The sequence below is a fragment of the Scomber scombrus genome, chromosome 2, assembly GCF_963691925.1.
Source record: "Scomber scombrus chromosome 2, fScoSco1.1, whole genome shotgun sequence".
Classification (NCBI taxonomy): Eukaryota; Metazoa; Chordata; class Actinopteri; order Scombriformes; family Scombridae; genus Scomber; species Scomber scombrus.
Window position 1 is genome coordinate 26,264,945 of NC_084971.1, and position 17,443 is coordinate 26,282,387.

At 38.3% G+C, this 17,443-nt stretch overlaps 2 protein-coding genes across 2 annotated transcripts in view; both read left to right on the forward strand.

Annotated features, from left to right (window-relative positions):
* The first annotated feature begins 7,005 nt into the window (after window positions 1–7,005).
* Window positions 7,006–8,864, forward strand: sfrp2 (secreted frizzled-related protein 2). The gene is made up of 3 exons (XM_062437298.1): window positions 7,006–7,507; window positions 7,838–7,918; window positions 8,286–8,864. The coding sequence occupies exons 1-3, from the start codon at window positions 7,006–7,008 to the stop codon at window positions 8,588–8,590; spliced, it is 888 nt and encodes a 295-aa protein (XP_062293282.1). The 3' UTR covers window positions 8,591–8,864.
* Window positions 8,865–15,425: 6,561 nt separating this feature from the next.
* The window catches only part of tnip2 (TNFAIP3 interacting protein 2), a 3,002-nt gene continuing 984 nt past the window's right edge, over window positions 15,426–17,443 (forward strand). Inside the window, exons 1-5 of the mRNA XM_062433784.1 lie at window positions 15,426–15,809; window positions 16,221–16,523; window positions 16,715–16,804; window positions 16,928–17,191; window positions 17,321–17,437. Of these exons, the coding sequence (XP_062289768.1) occupies window positions 15,492–15,809; window positions 16,221–16,523; window positions 16,715–16,804; window positions 16,928–17,191; window positions 17,321–17,437 (1,092 nt within the window). The 5' untranslated portion in view covers window positions 15,426–15,491. The remainder of the gene's footprint in view (window positions 15,810–16,220; window positions 16,524–16,714; window positions 16,805–16,927; window positions 17,192–17,320; window positions 17,438–17,443) is intronic.

Genomic DNA, 17,443 nt, shown 5'->3' on the forward strand with positions numbered 1-17,443 from the left:
TTGAACATTTGACACTCAGAACACACATTGTATTTCAAGATCTTTTGTGTTTTTCATCTGCATTTACATTCTATAAATATGTAATTTCTCATTCCAAAATATTGTCTATTTAAAGGCTTCATATCAATGATATACTGTAAAAGTATTAAAAAAAAAAACTGTCTGCATGAAAACCAAAGGACAAATTAAACTGGAATCACAAAAACAACTTACAAGGATAAACCACATTTAAAAATATACTTTATTAAATCAACATGATCAAATTCCAACAGCAGAATACTGTTAAAAATTCAATATTTTTTAATAATGCTTATTTAACACATACTCACTTCCAGAAGATGAAGAAGAAATACTGCTCAGACTTCGGCTATAAATCTAAAATAAAGTTTTAGTCCTGTGATCACATTCAGAAATGTTGGAAAGAGGTTCCCCTCTGTGATCCAAGATGTTACTGGAAAACAGTTTTATCTGTTAAACCATATTTCAGAAAAGTCTTTTTGATATAGACACCAAATCTCTGTTAACAATTATGTTATTTTTGGCTAAAATAAAATTTTGTTTTTGCTTTTATTTGAGCTCTTACATTTTTTAAGTCAAAATAAATTGGATATAAAATGAAATGTCTTGCAGAACTTGAACTGAAACCTCCCTAACAGAGCAGGAAAATCCCCTCACTGAAATTAGGGTTTCTCTTAAAATCGTGTCAGAGTTTTTTTCTGTTTCTCAATCACATGATTTAGTATTGAAGAGAAAATGGAAACATCCCTTTTTGTGAGGAATGTGTGAAGATAGAGAGGGGCCTGACTTTGGGGTGCCCTTCTCCCTGTGGGAAAGAGATCAGGTACAGGTCACTCAGAAAACACTTCTCTGACGACAGAGCTGCTTGTACTTTTGTCCAAGTTGTAAAATATCCCCGAGAGCCCTTCACAGTGGGAGTCTTCCAGCGTCAGTATCGGTCAGGGGTCAAAGAGCAGGGCCCTACAGAAGTATCTGCTTGTCACACTGACCCACAGACATCCTGAGAGCATAAAACTGCCTGACTCCATGCTTTCTTTTATGGTACAATGACATTATTTTCAGACCACCGAACTGCTATCTGAGTTTTTAAACAGCCTTCAATTACTGAAAAGTGCCTTAATTTTTCCTGAATACATACTCATTACTTGGCTCTATGGTAGTCATCAGCCATGAAATGACTCATAAATGTCTGATCAATTAACATGAAATATTACTATTTGTGCTCTCTGTCTGTTACATTTACTGATTACATCTTAATACTTAAACAGAATATATGTCCACTGCTATATACAGAGCACACATGTCTAATATGTATCTGGTTGTGCCAAAGCAACACATTCTCATAATCAAACAACCACACAGGTTGATTGTGCACTCCAGACTGACTCATAGCAGCGTTTTCTAACATGTATTATGTTTTATTATGTGACAACTCAATGGTTAAGGTCTGGTGAGGTTTAGACACATAAACCTCTTGGTTAGGGTTAGGTTTAGGTTTAAAAGATCACTTGAAACGCGGTGTGGGTTACAGTTATTTCCTTGAAGTTACACAAATTTCGTCATCATGGCAATAGTAAACACCACAACAATCGATGATAGGGTTTTTTAAAAACTGTCCCAACTAGTGGTTGGAAATAGTTGGAAGTGGCAAATCTCCACTATTGGTCATCCATCTATCTAGCCATCCACCCGACCTAATTTGCCACCTTATCGTCACGTTATCTGAACTTCGAAAATACATTTTCAATCTATTTTGTCATTTTTTCTAGTGAGGACGGGCTGGCCAAAGTCTGGTAGAGTGGTCTGTGTATCCCACATCTGCTCTAAAACCCCATACTGAGTCAATTAGACCTGTACAATAGCAACATCAATTACGCCAAGCAGGCATAATCTATATGACTCTGGAGTACTAATGAGATTAATTCCTCTTGGATGGGATGAATTCCTTCCCAAATGTCAATGTAGAAGCAGTGATTGTAGTTAACAAGCTCATTAGTGCACTCCAGGACGATGTTCAGAGCTGTATGGTTGATTATCAGTTGGCAGTCAAGGAGTTGTGGAGAGACTAGTGGACAGTGAAGCCTTGAGGCTACTAAATGGCTACAAATTCATCTGTAACAGTCCTTATCATTATCTTTATCATCAGGCAAATTGACAGATAACACCATTGTTGAAAGCAAAAGGTTGTCGATCCAAATTAAGTATTTCTGATGCTGTACACTCAAGCTAGTAGTTAAATTTAAGTGGTAACCGTTTTAGACTAATTAAGTTATACTGTAAAATATAATTTTCTCCTTAAAAGGAGAAGAAAGAATAGCTCTAACTTAAAATATGCTAATTCACTATTTGGTAGATGAAAAGATTATTACTACTCTCATTTCATTATGATAAATAGAAATCTAATGCTAGCAGCTGGTTTGCTTACTTTGTGCATAAAGACTGGACACAGCAAGCTTGGCAACAAAATCTGCCTACCAGCACTACTAAAGCTCATGAATTAAAACTTTATATCTTGTTCATTTTAACTTAACTCTTACTACCAAAGCCTAAATGTTAAAATAACAAGTCATGGTATTCCAGGAATTATGTCACTGGGTCATGTCTTGCCCCTGCAGCGGTGACTCCAGGAACATGCTCCCCATAACATTATAAAGTGTTGTTTTTACACTTCGTTTTTTTTGTATGGTTTAAACTAACAAGATATAACGTGTTAATCAGTGGGCTTTAGAGGTGCTGGTAGACAGATTTTATTACCTTTGGACAGGGCCAGGCTAACTGTCTCCAGACTTTGCGCTAAGCTAATCAAACCAGCTCCTGGCAGGAGCTTTACAATAACATACAGACGAGAGAGTGGTATTAATTTTCTCATCTAAATTTCTTTAAGAATGCAAATAGGCATGCTTCCCAAAATGTGGAATTATTCCTTTTAAATATAAGGATGGCTTTATTGTATATTTTTCTTGTCAATAAATTCCACGAAAAGACCAAAAAAAAATCAAACATCCAATGCGTTGGTCCATCTCTCAGCACTTTCTGACTTCCTTACTCTATCTGTGGCTCTCAGCTCCAAAACCATTTGTTCCTGTTAAGGACATAAATCTTATAAAAATCATATTTTTCTCATTCTAAAGGAGTATACGTAATGTCCCAATATGACTGGGAACCGTAGTTCTTCAGAAACATTACTCATAAAGGGGTAAATAGGGCATTTGTTGATGATTGTTGTCAGCACCATTGTTCATCATATTGAAGGAACATGTCCCCCAGTGCATCAGAATATCTCATCTGTGTTTTTAATAGTTTTTGCGCAACGATTGAGCTTTATGGCACAGACAAATAATCTATATCAGGTTTTAGCTACACAGACAGTACTTAATAAATGATAGGATCAATTCATTATTGGTTTTGGTCTTTTTATGGAATTTGTTGACAATAGTAAAACATATGGAGTAGTGTTTTATCCACTAATCTATTCAGATCAGTTGTCATTTTTTTTGAAGGTTTGTGTGAAGCAAAGAAACTTGGCCTGAATCCCAAGATCCTACATGTGCTTGTGCGTAATAAAAAAAATGGACTACTGGCAATCTGCTAAGAAACGGGACTTAAAAACATGGTCTTGGTTTATATTATAGCATTGCTTTGATGCTCCTCACACTCAGCCGAGTCCCCATGAATGTTCAATAAATTGATTCCTCAAAAATTTCCACTGGGGTTTGACGTTCTTTTGAACCTGCTCCATACTTTCTCTAATTGTTTTTGACAGTAGTCTAGCCCTCGGTTCTTTTATTTTTTCAAAAAAGGAAGGAAAAGGGTGGAGGGTTGTGAAAAAAGAGAAAGAATGAAGGGTTACTGGGCTACAGATGGACCAGTAGGTCAGACAAGCTGTGTCTCATTTCCACACAGAGTTGTAATGAGAACCCGCTGGGGTCCCTTTAAGCACAGGCCCAGGATCAGTTTACCTCTATCCCGAGCCTCTAACCTTAACTGTCTGTGAAACGGTATTGTTAACAGAGACTGCATGGGATCTGTGTTTGGAATTACAGTCTGCTCATCCTCTTTTGGTTCTTTTACATCATTTACAGCCTTTGTTTCTTGTTAACTCAAAAAGGTGAGCTCAAGTAGCCTGGATGTATCACTTTGGCTGCTTTACCACACGTTTTACAGTACGAGAGCGCATCGGGAGCCTGTCAACAGCTGATCATATTTATTCGCTTAAGAAGGGTTAGCATGTGACCTGCCACACCACAGGTACAGTTTAGCAGGCTGACCTACTGCTTTTCTTATAGACTGCTCAGCTAAAGGGAGTCCAGTTGCAGGTTAACAGGGGGCTCTAGCACTTAAATGCCCGTATAAGTGTTTCTACAGAGACCCGAATAGAATTAACACACTTTGAAGGAAAGAAGATGAGGGAGAGAGAGTCGCCCTATAAAAGCGAGTTAAACTTTTGACACAGCCTGAGGAACCACTTAGGTCCCGGCTCTTGTATTCTTAATCTTGATAGGTTTGGAAGACATTTTTGCTCTTTAAAACAGCTACAACCAATGTGTTTTACAATAACAAAGGATCAAATGACTGAGTGTAATGTGAAATGTGTCACTCATACGGACAAACCCACGGAGAATTATCAGGCTACTCATCTGTGCTCCTCAGCAGTACAGAGCTTTTTAGCATCTTTCAGCTCATTGTTTTAGTTTTTCTTCCCACAACTTTTTCGTTTTTATTCACTCTCATAGCATCTCATCGCACCATTTTCAACTGAAGCCTTTTCAAACGTCTAAAATTACATTTTTATTCTACCTGCCCAGCACCAAACAGCAGACAGAAAAGTTATTGTACAAGATTATTTAGCAGCTACAGAGAGTGTGCTATTTCCCTTAACGGTTGTCAGAGAACAAAAACAGAGCTAAAAGGAGAATTAACATTGGACTAACATACTTAAGGTGGACAGAAACATGACTCCAAATGAATCATGTGGCTCTGTGTCTGCCAGATGTTTAAATCGGTAATGATTTACAAACAAGATCATATCAATTTAAAAGGTCTTTGTTTTAAGTCTGTGAAAAATCACCTATTGCAGATTTAACAAGTCTGTTCACCCAAACTAAAAAATATTCCTGAAAGTTTAATAGCATGTTCTGTGGATTACTCACATCTGTTGTAAAAATGAGTTTCTGGATAGATGGATATAGATGTTACTGTGGCTCTGAGCACCTCAAATTTAACTTTAAGGAGATATATCTCAAAACATCTGCAAGCAAAAATAAAAAACATCTGCATGGAATAAGGCATAGATAAGTGAGAGAGTGAGAACATTTTTTTATTTGAGTGAACTGAGTTTAAATAAAGGGGAAATATTCAAGGTCATCCTGGAGAGAAATATCGCTGTAGTACATCACTCTGCAGTTGCAACATATGCCCACCATGCTGTACCTTTGCTCTAGTTTGTTTATAGAAATAAGCAATACATTCATCAATGTCACTAGTCCATATTGTGGATTCATGAGTCATTATAAGGTATCTAAGTCCATTCAGACTCCTTTGTTCAAGAGTTGGGAAACACTTTCTGTATCTTCAGTATCAAACTCCAACACCTAATTTAAGGGAGCAGCACTTTACTCATAATACACTATTTACACATGTCAGGTTCACCAAATCATTTATAGGTTCTGTCTTGTTTTTATAGGGAAAGAAAAACAAGTGAAGTGGGACCTCTTGCCAAAATATTGTCTTTGTTCAGTTCTGCTAAAAACATTTGGCACATGTTGAGCTATAAACTTTAATGACAGGTTTCATTCAGCACAAATATCTAAAAATGTGCTTTCAATTCAAATACTTGCTTTAAACGAGTGACTCATAACCTTGAATGATTGAAGAAGCTGCTAAATGTGGAAGGTAGAAGGCTCTGACAGACTCAGTAGTGACAATACAGAAATCCACATGTGGCATTTCGCTCACACAATGAGTTTTGGGCTGAATTAACACACAATTCATAGATTCTGGCAAAACATGCTGCTGTTGAGTTCTTCAAATGTTAGTTTCCAAAGCTTTGAGCACAAGCAGAAGGATATCTTGAATATCTTAAAACTGTAGGTAAGTAAAACCAAAAACTAGACATCACAAGAGGTAAGTGGGAAAATATGTCTGAGTAATTTGGGTGAACTGACCCTTTTAGCAAGAAATTCCACAAGCATCACTTATTTCGACTTCTTCTGAGAGAGGAAGAGGAAGGTCAAGCCTGCGAAGAACCGTTCTGCTGTCTGCAGACCAGACTGTAGCTCAAGGGGGGGTCTGAGAACGGATAGGAGCCAGAGCTGCAGTGCAGGAGGAGTCAGATTTGGTTTCACCCCTGGGTGTGCTGAGTGGAGGTCTGCCTCTCACACCAGGGCAAACAATATTTCACCATGTGGTATGAACCTGCAGACCTGCCCAGAGGATTTCACCACTATACTCCTAATGATGGAAAATTAACGCTTCACTGAACTGAGTTAAATGCCCCTACTGATATTTCCCAACTATTTACAGCATGGGTTTAAAAACAGCAAGTTAAGGGATCACTCAGGATATATTTCTGTTGATTCGGGGCGTAATGAGGAAAACCTGTCAGACAAGTTTTGTTATGATTTCCATGAAGGAATGAGATGAAATAGAGGGGGAAATTGCTAAGAAAACGACTTGTGATAAAATACTGGGCTAAAATTAGAAATCAAGCATGTCAGTCAGACCCAGAGGAGCAACAAGTGAGAATTCTTCGACTAAGGAGACAAATGTATCCACAAGGTTCACCTGACACAAGGAAACCAAGTGTGCTGAATGGAGAAGAGATCTTTACGCACAATATACAGACTCCTCCCAGACATGCCTGGAAGAAAACCTCTTGTTACAGTAAGAGCTGGCCACTGACAGAGGCTCCATCCACGCTGACTGATGCTCCAAAACATCTGAGTAGCAGTCTATGTTCATATTTTGCGAGCTTTACGCATATCCAAAATGAGAGCCTTTATTTCGACAGTGACAGTGTTATGGGTGGTAATACTGCCCTGCATGGAAGCTATCCACGGATTGTACAATTTTGGCCAGCATGAATTATTCTACAAAAAGAATAATTGCAAGCCCATTCCTGCAAACCTCCTGTTGTGCCACGATATAGAATACACGGAGATGCGCCTCCCGAACCTGCTCGGACACGAAACCATGAATGAAGTTCTGCAGCAAGCTTCGTCTTGGATCCCACTGGTTCAAAAGCAATGCCATCCCGACACAAGAAAGTTCCTGTGCTCCCTTTTTGCTCCCGTCTGTCTGGACGATTTGGACGAGCCCATACAGCCGTGCAGGTCCCTGTGCGAAAGCGTCAAATACGGCTGCGCGCCTGTGATGTCCGCGTTCGGCTTTCCTTGGCCAAAGATGTTGGACTGCGATCGTTTTCCACTCGACAATGACCTGTGCATACCACCTGCAGGCAACGATAACTTTTCGCAAGTCACCAAAGAGGGTAAGATTTCATTCAACTGTATTTTAGTGGTAAATTTACAAAGAGTTGTGCGCAAATGCCAGATTCAGTTAGTGGTTCCTTAATTACAATAGAAAATGTTTACTGCTTTATATGAAATTCAAAAGTAAATGCCATGAATTTCTATTCCATCCATTCACTCATCTGTCTAGACTCTGTGTGCATATGTAGGCTATTATGTGTATATTTTGCACCTCTACATATCATTTGTAAAGCAGCCTATTACGGTAGACTATGCATTATGTGTTCAGTTTGACAGGTTTTATCACTGGTATTCACTGTTTTATTGATTAAATCTTATTTCTGTTTCAGTACCCAGAGTGTGTGATGCTTGCAAGGAAACGGATGAAAATGACAACGAAATTGTTGACAACCTGTGTAAAAATGACTTTGGTAAGTCTGCCCACTTATTTTATCAGACCAGGAGTGTCCAAGGTGAAGCTCAGGGCCCCAAGAGGTCATGAAGAGAGGTTCCAGGACATCTCAGGCACCATGAGGGGAAATTTCACTGTTGGACGTGTTTCTTTCACTAGAAAGTGCAATGAAAGAATCTGTATTGTGATCAGGATTTCTCTTCTCAATTTTATCTTCCTTATTGCATAGGTTTTAACATCAAAACATATTTAAATACATAAGCCTTAAGCTTCTCACATGGCTTTCATTAGTACATTACATCAAAAAGGAGGATCTGTATCCAGTATAATGTTTGTAACAAAAATCCCATTTTCCATCCCTTACTGTCTCTTCTGCATGCTATAAGCTCTGAAGATCAAAGTCAAGGAGATCTCCTATATCAACGGTGACACCAAGATAGTGCCTGAGACCAAGAGCAAGACCATTTACAAGCTGAATGGCGTGACGGAGCGTGACCTGAGGAAGACGGTACTGTGGCTGAAGGACGGCCTGCAGTGCATCTGTGAGGAGATGAATGACATCAACGCTGCCTACTTGGTCATGGGCCAGAAGATGGAAGGCCATCTGGTCATTACCTCACTGAGGCGCTGGCAGAAGGGACAGCGCGAGTTTAAGAGGATTTCCCGCAGTATCCGCAAGCTGCAGTGCTAGAAAAAAAGAGAAAAAATAAGAAAGAAAAACTGCATGTGTGACAGTTGAAGTTTAGTTGAGCCCTTCCCTCTTGACACTTTCATTATCAGGTTTCACTCATAGATTCCTCTCTATATTCCAGCAAGTTTTCCTGGTCTTAGACACACATCTCAACCACAAGGTCTTTCAAAGTCTTTCAGTAGTTTATCAACACACATAAAAACTAATATCCTTTAAAAAAAGCAAGGTAGGACATACATGAGGTTACAAAGCACAAAAAACATACATTTATTTAATCTACAGCTGCATTTTTTTATGAATTTTCAATTTCCGGAATTTCTTCAATTTCTTCTATGCTCCAATACACTCAAACTACATTAATCAATATTTTTAAAAGCCAACTTTTGGTAACTAAAAATCCCTAATTGGTCATGTCTTTTGAGCAGAACACCCACAATTTTATTTGCTACAGATGCAGAGGCAAATAAAAACAGAATGACAAGTCCTTACATTGCTGAGATTTGTGGAGTTCATCCATTGACTCCCATTCATTTTGCGCTTATTAGGCCCTGAACTCCCCCTAGTGGCTAGTTTCAATATGGCGTGTCTTTCCCAAGGGGGGGCTGTCTTTGCTATCGCCTCACTAATTGCAGTTAATTGCACTCAGCTGGTGTGCCAGGTGTAGAGGAATCACTAATTACACGGTTAGAGCAAAAACTTACTCAGCATTAAATCAGGATTAAAAATTATTCAGTCTAATAATTATTGGCAGATGTGGTCTAACTATTAAATCCAGCAATAGGGGAACGTTTCTCATACTCTCAAACATTTTCCATTTTTCTTCTGGTGTCACTAAAATATTCCTTGGGATAAAATGCACCAGTCAAAAGTTTTGACACACCTTAGCATTGCCTTGAATGAGAAAGTGTGCCCAAAATTTAAACTGGTCCTGTATATGTGCTTGGATCTGTATAGCCGAAAAATGTTTTCATGTGGGGGGCCTCAAACAGGATTCAGTCATCGGCAGTTTTATGTAGTGTTCAGGGTCCATTCAAACATCTCATAGGAGCTCAATACCCATGATTTAAGTATTTAGGTTCATTAAAAAATGATATGTTGAGAAGTTAAAAGTCTTGAATAGTATTTGCATAGATTGTCACTTGTGTCATACTTCAACAGACACCACGACAAACGTGAATTAATAACGTTTTGCATATTGAGTGAAACTGTGATCCCTGTATGCGCTTGTGTGACGTTCAAAGACAAAATAATGTTTGTGTTTTTGTATTCCTCCTGTTTTCTCAAGCAAAAATGAGAGATAGCTGGCTATATTCTCTTCCTGTTCAACATTTTAAATTGGTATATTCTTGGTAATCTTTTTATACTTGAGCCACTGCATACTTTTCTACCACAGTATGATAAAACTAATATTTTTCTACTCCAGGCTTTCATATTTCATTTGAACTTTTATGTTAAGTTTTGGTTTGCATCTTCATCCTGTTGTTTGATGAGCTTCCTGCTTTATTCATTTACTTTTTTAATTACCTGACTTTTAGGTATTAAGTTTTGGTTGGTATAGTGTTGATTTGATGAGCATTAACTTTAACAAATAATCGTGGTTGTGTGTATGTGCAATGTAAAGTATTTTTTGGAAGTATTACTTTGTAAATATCAAATACCGTGTTTTATTCTTGTATAAAGTTTTCAGCCATTAAAAGCTGCCGACGACATGTGTGAAATGACTCAGCTCATTGTTGTTCAAAACTCATTAAATCAAAGGTGACTGTGCTCAGGAAACCAATATAATACTTGGAAGATGTGTGTACTATTGATCAAATAGCGCCATCTAGATGAATTCAATAACAATAACAATATCTTATCATAGAGGCTGGAATCATGAGAAATGTGATGTTGTGTCTATCAATATAAGACATTTGTATTTAATTAGAGCTGCAATGATTAGTTGATTAGTTGACTGACAAAAAATTAATTATTTTAAAATGTACAAATTCAATATTTAGTCCTCTATGATTGTAAATTCAATATATTTGGGTTTTGTACTGTTGAGTGGGACAAAATAAAACATCTGAAGACGTCACCTTGGACTTTAGGAAACAGTAACTAACAGTTTTCACCATTTTCTGACATTGTATGGACCAAACATGAATAGTAATCTAGAACATAATCAACACATTAATATTCAATTCAATTAAACATTCCTTTTTAACATTTGACAACATTTAATTGTTTCCCTATAAAATATTTGCATCACTTTACTGAGTTTTATTCCTGTTCCTGTATTTCTATACCAACTTTTTGATGGAAAGTATTTTGTTCCTGTTTATTTTTCACTACATTGATTACTCTCGGAAATGCTTGTACTTCTCACAATCTACGTGACTGAATCCATTCAAATGGGGAATTTCATTCATAGAAAAAGATACCAAAGAGCACATGTTTCTTTTGTTCATAAACTTTGGAATATTCTACGTCTCACTTTTAGATCATCAAATTGTTTTCTGATACTGCAGGTTTATTTTTAGATGTTCTTGTTCCTGTTTGTCCTGTTTTGTATTTTTGTTTTTACACAAGCTCTATAATATATCTTTACCTTTTTTATTTACTTAATAGCGCAAGGCACCCAGTAGCCCTATACACAATGACAGATTTGAAAACAAGCTGCAACTAACAATTATATCTAGATTATTTTTTTAATAAATTGATAGCTTGATTCATCTATAAAATGTCGAAATAGTGAAAATGCCCATCACACTTTCCCAGATCCAAAGATGACGTCTTCAAATTGCTTGTTTTATCTGACCAACAGTCTAAGTTCTTAATGTATTCAAATTATAATCATACAAAACAGAGAAAAGCAGAAAAGAGAGGCTATTTGGAGTGTTTGCTTCATAAATAACTTTTTAAATGGATAATTGAGTTGTGAAAATTGTTGGTGATTAATTTTTAGTCAATCAGTTAATCAACTAATGTTTCCATGACTACAACAAAATCTTGTGTTTGGTTCTGTGCAAACTGGATGAAGGCCTTTGTACTGTAAAAACTATCCACTGGACTGTAGGACACGAATTAAAGAAGTTACACGATGCATTCAAGAGACTTGGTCACTTTTGCTTATTGGTGGGGAGTCCCAGATATTTCCATCTGTCTGGGCCTATCACTCCATGATGTAACACGACCTGCAAACAGTGATCAGAGGCACACAAATCAAGGTGTGAATTAGTGTGAAAGCAAATGATAAGGGGGTGTCAGGACAGCATTGTAGCCTACAGCCTAAAAGATTTACATAGTGTCCCATGAGGAAGGAACATCATACATTCAGGCACCTCACTGTTGTTGTTTTCTGAATGACACCAAAAGTGAATGATAGCTACCAACTTAAAGGATTTAGCTAATAATCACTTTCATATTTAAAATATCGTGTTGACGCCCACAAGGTTTTTTCACACCACTTAGGTTTTACACTGCAAAGCTTTTCACACCTTGATTCATATGATTCTGACAACTGTCACATGACTGCCATGTGACCTTAATGACTCACCTTCACAGCTCTCATGTGACAATACAAGGCTAAATATCTGGGACTCCCCACAGGCCAGTAGAGATGATGAAGCCTCTTGAATGAGTGGCAACAAATCTTCTATTCTACACCTACAGTCTAGACAATAGTTTCATTTTAACTGATAATACATAAAAGTGCTCTGCTCTAGTACTCCAGAGTCCAACCTTAAAGGAAATGGAGTTTTGCCAGAGTTTTAGTATATTAATTATTCATTTGTGTTCTGTGCTTAGGGACAGGCCTGCAAATAATCTTCGTATATACACCTGTTGCATTTTTACTATGTAACCGTAATTACCTAGGAAACTAAAATTGCAATATCTCTCTTACACAGTGGAGGAATTCAATTCAATTCAATTCAATTCAATTCGATTTTATGTATATAGCGCCAAATCACAACAAAAGTTACCTCAAGGCACTTTTCACATAAGAGATTGACTCTTTAATTTTATTTAAAAAAAGAAGTAGTAGCTATTTTGCTCAAGTATAAGTAGCAATACCACAATGTAGAAAGACTGGTACAAGTTAAAGCCCTGCATTCAAAATGTTATTTAAGTAAAAGCACACAATTATTAACATCAAAGTATTACTTAAAGTACCAAAAGTACTTATTATGCAGAATAATATATATTGGATTCTAATTATTCATGCATTATCCTGTGGTATAATGCTGCAGCTAGTAGAGGCAGGGCTATTATCATAGTGTATTAGTTGATTTTCAATGATACATACCGACAGGTGACAAATTAAAGGAAAAACCAAAATGAAGTAATTTAGGTTGGGCTACGTGTCACCAGATTAGCCTCAGTTTATTTTAGCAGTGATTCAACAAGTCTACTGGAGGGATGAACATCCCTCTTCCAAAAGATATTCCCTCATTTGGTGTTTTGATGATGATGGTGGAGGGCGTTGTCTGACACGTCGGCCCAAAATCTCTCATACATGTAGGTGTTGAACTGGGTTGAGCTCAGGTGACTGTGAAGGCCATGGCATACAACTCACATAATTTCCATACTCATCAATCCATTCAGTGACCCCTTGTGCCCTATGGATGGGGGCATTGTCATCCTGGAAGAGACTACATCAGGATAGAAATGTTTCATCAAAGGATAAAGGTGAAAAGTGGACCCAAATCATGCCAGCAACAGAGCCACAGGATGAGACCTGTACCGGTTTTTCCTTTAATGTGTTTCCCATTTGTACTTGCTATATTATGAAATGTATTACAAAAAACAATGAAGTGGGAATATCCTCTATGATGAAATTTAAGTACAGGTCTACAGCTACAAGTTTCTGTCATTTTTAATGTATCTGTAGACTATTTCCTGGATTATGTGATACAAAACTAAAGAAAATGGTAAAAAAAAAAATTCCAAGATTATGTTTATTTGGGAATTGAACCAGAATACACATCATATCACATAGATAATTTTCAGTAATCATGGTATCACAGTAGCTGCCAGGAAAACACCCAAATCTCCAGAAACAAAAGAAAGGGCAAACACCATGACCAGAAAGAGGTTCTTACAAGTATATGAGTACGTAAATAAAGCACCAATATGGGATCTTTTTTGGACTTATATAACACTGAATGATAATCTGTAGTATGAATGTTGCCTCCTGATAGTTTTTACTGTTGTGTGGATATTCTTCCTAGTTATGTTTGTATTAACATGTCTCGCACTACTGATTTGAATTTATTTCTTTCGCTTTTTTTCTGTTTATATGGTAGATGCAACGCGTACTATAAAAAACAAGGAATGTCTCACAATGAGAAATGTTTTACAGTCATGCACAAAACAATAAAAACAATACAAACATGAATTACAAAATAAGAAAAAAGAGTAAAAAAAAAACATTGTGCAACTGAATTGACCATTATTACCCAATTATGTCCTGAAATGTCTTGTTTTGTCCGTCCAAGTGTCCAAACCCCAAATATATTGTGTTTATTATACTGTAAGACAAGAAAAAGTGGTAAATTCTCACATTTGAGAAGCAGGAATCATTTTTGCATGAAAACTGATTATCAAAAAGACAAATTATGTCAACTAATTAGGCTAATTAATCGATTAATTGTTGCAGCTCTAATGATGTCACAATGATAGGCTACTGACAACTTGTAATAACTTGTCAAGGTGACAGATAGTCTACACTAGTGCTGTTTCCAACATTTCGGAAAACAGAAATACCCCTAAGATAATTAAGACCGACTCAGTGGTCAGTCATTTATGATTCATGGCGTGCAGCTTGAAGTTAAAATATCACTCACACACTCACACTCACACTCTCTCTCTCAAACACACACACACGCACGCACGCACACACACACACACACACACACACACACACACACACACACACACACACACACACACACACACACACACACACACACACACACACACACCGGTTTAACCATAACTGCGCCATTTAGGCTGCCGGACATGAGGTATTAACTCTTAATTGTGATTTCTTCATACTTAATGGGAAAATTAAACCTCTTGGGTGACATTATCAAACCAAATAAGGAGACTGTGGATTTTGGGGATTTTATGCTATGACACTCCAATGTACCCGTATGTGACGTTTAGGGGGCGGGAGGCGTAGAAACCCTGTAAACTACCGCTGGGAAAATTAACACCTTGAATTGAATCGAGTCTGTATTGTGTTGTTCCATGCACAATTTTAGCTAATACTGTAGGCGACTTTGTGTGCTAGTTAAACATGTAATGCTAATTATTTTCTGTTGTGGCTACAATGGCAATTTTTGAGTGGGACAAAGCAAAGGTCAATTAAATGCACGATAGGGACGTTTTCTTCTAATTCACACCCAGGCTTATATCGCCCAATTAGTAAACAATAAAAATACCAAAACTACTTTTTATTTGTACCCTTTTTGATCGCTATTGCTAAGTGTTTGGTGCGTTAAAAGTCGCACTTCTAGCCCGGAAGCTGAGTTTCCGACGGTCTTGAAGGCAGCACTTGTGTTCTTTCTTTCCAGCTGTAGTGTAAACCTCGCTTAAACTTTTCTACCTTATATCCAATATTAGTAGTGTGTCTCTGTGTTTCTTTACTTTGTGTGCCAACAGGCTATAAAAACTGTACCTCCCAATGACGACCGAGGGTAAATCTTTGAAAGCAGACAGGCTCAGTTTGACGAAGCTAAAAAAGTCCGAGGGGAAGTTCCCTAGGAAATCCCCTGTTCGGGGATATTATGCGCCAAATCTCCGACACAATTGACCTCCCCGGCCCATTTCTAAAAACTCGAAGCTAGAAGCAGATGTGTCAAATGCTGGATTATTATTAAGACTGTTCCTTCTGTCAAACAAAACAAAACTCGCAATGGATAGCGTGAGTTTAAACACGGATAACGACGTGCTGAAAGACAAAAACAGGAGTTACAACACATTGAATACTCTCTATCATGAGACGCGGCAGGAGATCGACCTTCTCAACAAACAGATGTTCATGAAGGACAACACCATAACAGATTTGAAACTGAGGCTGGGGAGATACGAGAGGACCCACATGAATATAGGAGACAACGAGTCGGTGGTCATCGGGCCGTCCAAGTCCTTGTTGGAGAGTTTATGTAAAGAGATATGCAAACTGAAACAGAAGAGGAACGACATAGAGTTCAAGGCGTCCAGACAAGCAGAGGTAAAAAATAAAAAAAAAAGTTGAAAAATGCGTTTTTTTAAAACATGTTGTCACTTGCAGATGCAGATGTAGGTACATTAACCACAAACTAGTACTACCTTCAGGGCTGGAAAACCTTTTACATGTCCATATATCCACATTTAAGTGTGTTTTATTAAAATTGCCACTCTATTAGTTATTGATTTAACTCAGTGTTTGATTAGTTTTAAATTATATACTGAACTTACAGCCTGTGACTAAATGCAAAAAGTAAAGCTCACAGTAATAATAATGAAATTTATTTATGTAGCACCTTTCATACATGAAATGCAGCTCACACTGCTTTACATCATTGCAAAAAACCCACAAATTTGCACTAATGTGATCATGCAATTAATTTCTCTTCCCCCCCTGCCCGCCCCCCTACCCCAGGAGATGCAGAGGCTGAATGCGCAGCTCAGAGAGAAGGAGCTAGAGCTGGAGGCCATCAGGTGTCAGCCAGACCACGAGAAGGACCAGGAGATCCAGAAGCTGCGGTTAGCTCTGGAGGATAGGGAGCGCTCGGAGGCCACCAGGGCTGTGCTCTGCAGCTCTCTGGTGGAGGAGGCTGACCAGCTGCGCGGCCAACTAGGCACGACCGTGAAGGTGTGCCAGGAGCTGCTGGCCAGGCTGGAGAGAGAGAAGAAAGGAGGAGGAGAGGTGGAGGAGATGGCTCACCAGCAAAAGGCAAAGGAGGTGTGTGATTCCACAGCTGTGTTGAAGTGTTGGTTCTAATTTTGGGCTTCACGGGAGTGACTGGTGCCCATTACTCACATATGCATTGGACCCTATGCTCAAGCCTTAAAGTGTCTCTATATGGCTCTGGGTTTTTTAAAATCTTGATTTGAAGAGCCTAGTTGTAACTTCCCTTCCTTTGTTTTCTACAGTTGACAGACTTTTCTGACAGGACTGATGTTAATGTTCATATTCGGCAACTTCAGGAGGAGAATCAGCAGCTAAAGCAGCGAGTCGCATATGTAAGTCTCAACTACAACAAGTTTACAAGTAATGCTCCATTTTGACTTTTGACTTTGATAAATCTTAAAGTGTGTTACAGAGCACAGTGCATGTCTAACCTTTGTTGTACTTGTTCCTTTTAGGTACAAGGTCTGAACTCTCAGTGGCAGAAGTATGATTCCAGCAGGGAGGATTATATCAGAGGCTTGTGTCAGAGGCTGAAGGAGACCACTGGGCAGGGCATGATTCCTGGGCTGGGCTCTGTCAACACTGGGTTGCTTCATCAGGAGATTTCCAGGCTCAACGCCTTATTGGAGGACAAAATGAGCGAGTGTGTTAGGCTGGGAAGAGATGTGGAGGATACAAGGAGACGTGACCAAGAGCGCATCCAGACACTGGAGCAGCAGGTTGGTGCTACAACGTGGTCTCAGTGTGTTGAGTGGCATCTGATGTTTTTCACATCCCTAAAAAATCTGATTTATAAGAAACAAAGCAGGAAAAATAAGACTAAAGGTTCTTTCTTTTTACCTCCTCAGGTTCTCATTTACACAGAGGACTTCAAGTCAGAGCGTGCCGACAGAGAGCGAGCACAGAGCCAGATCCAAGACCTGAAAGATCAGGTTCATCAGTTGAAGCAGCAGCTACACAAACAGGTGAGA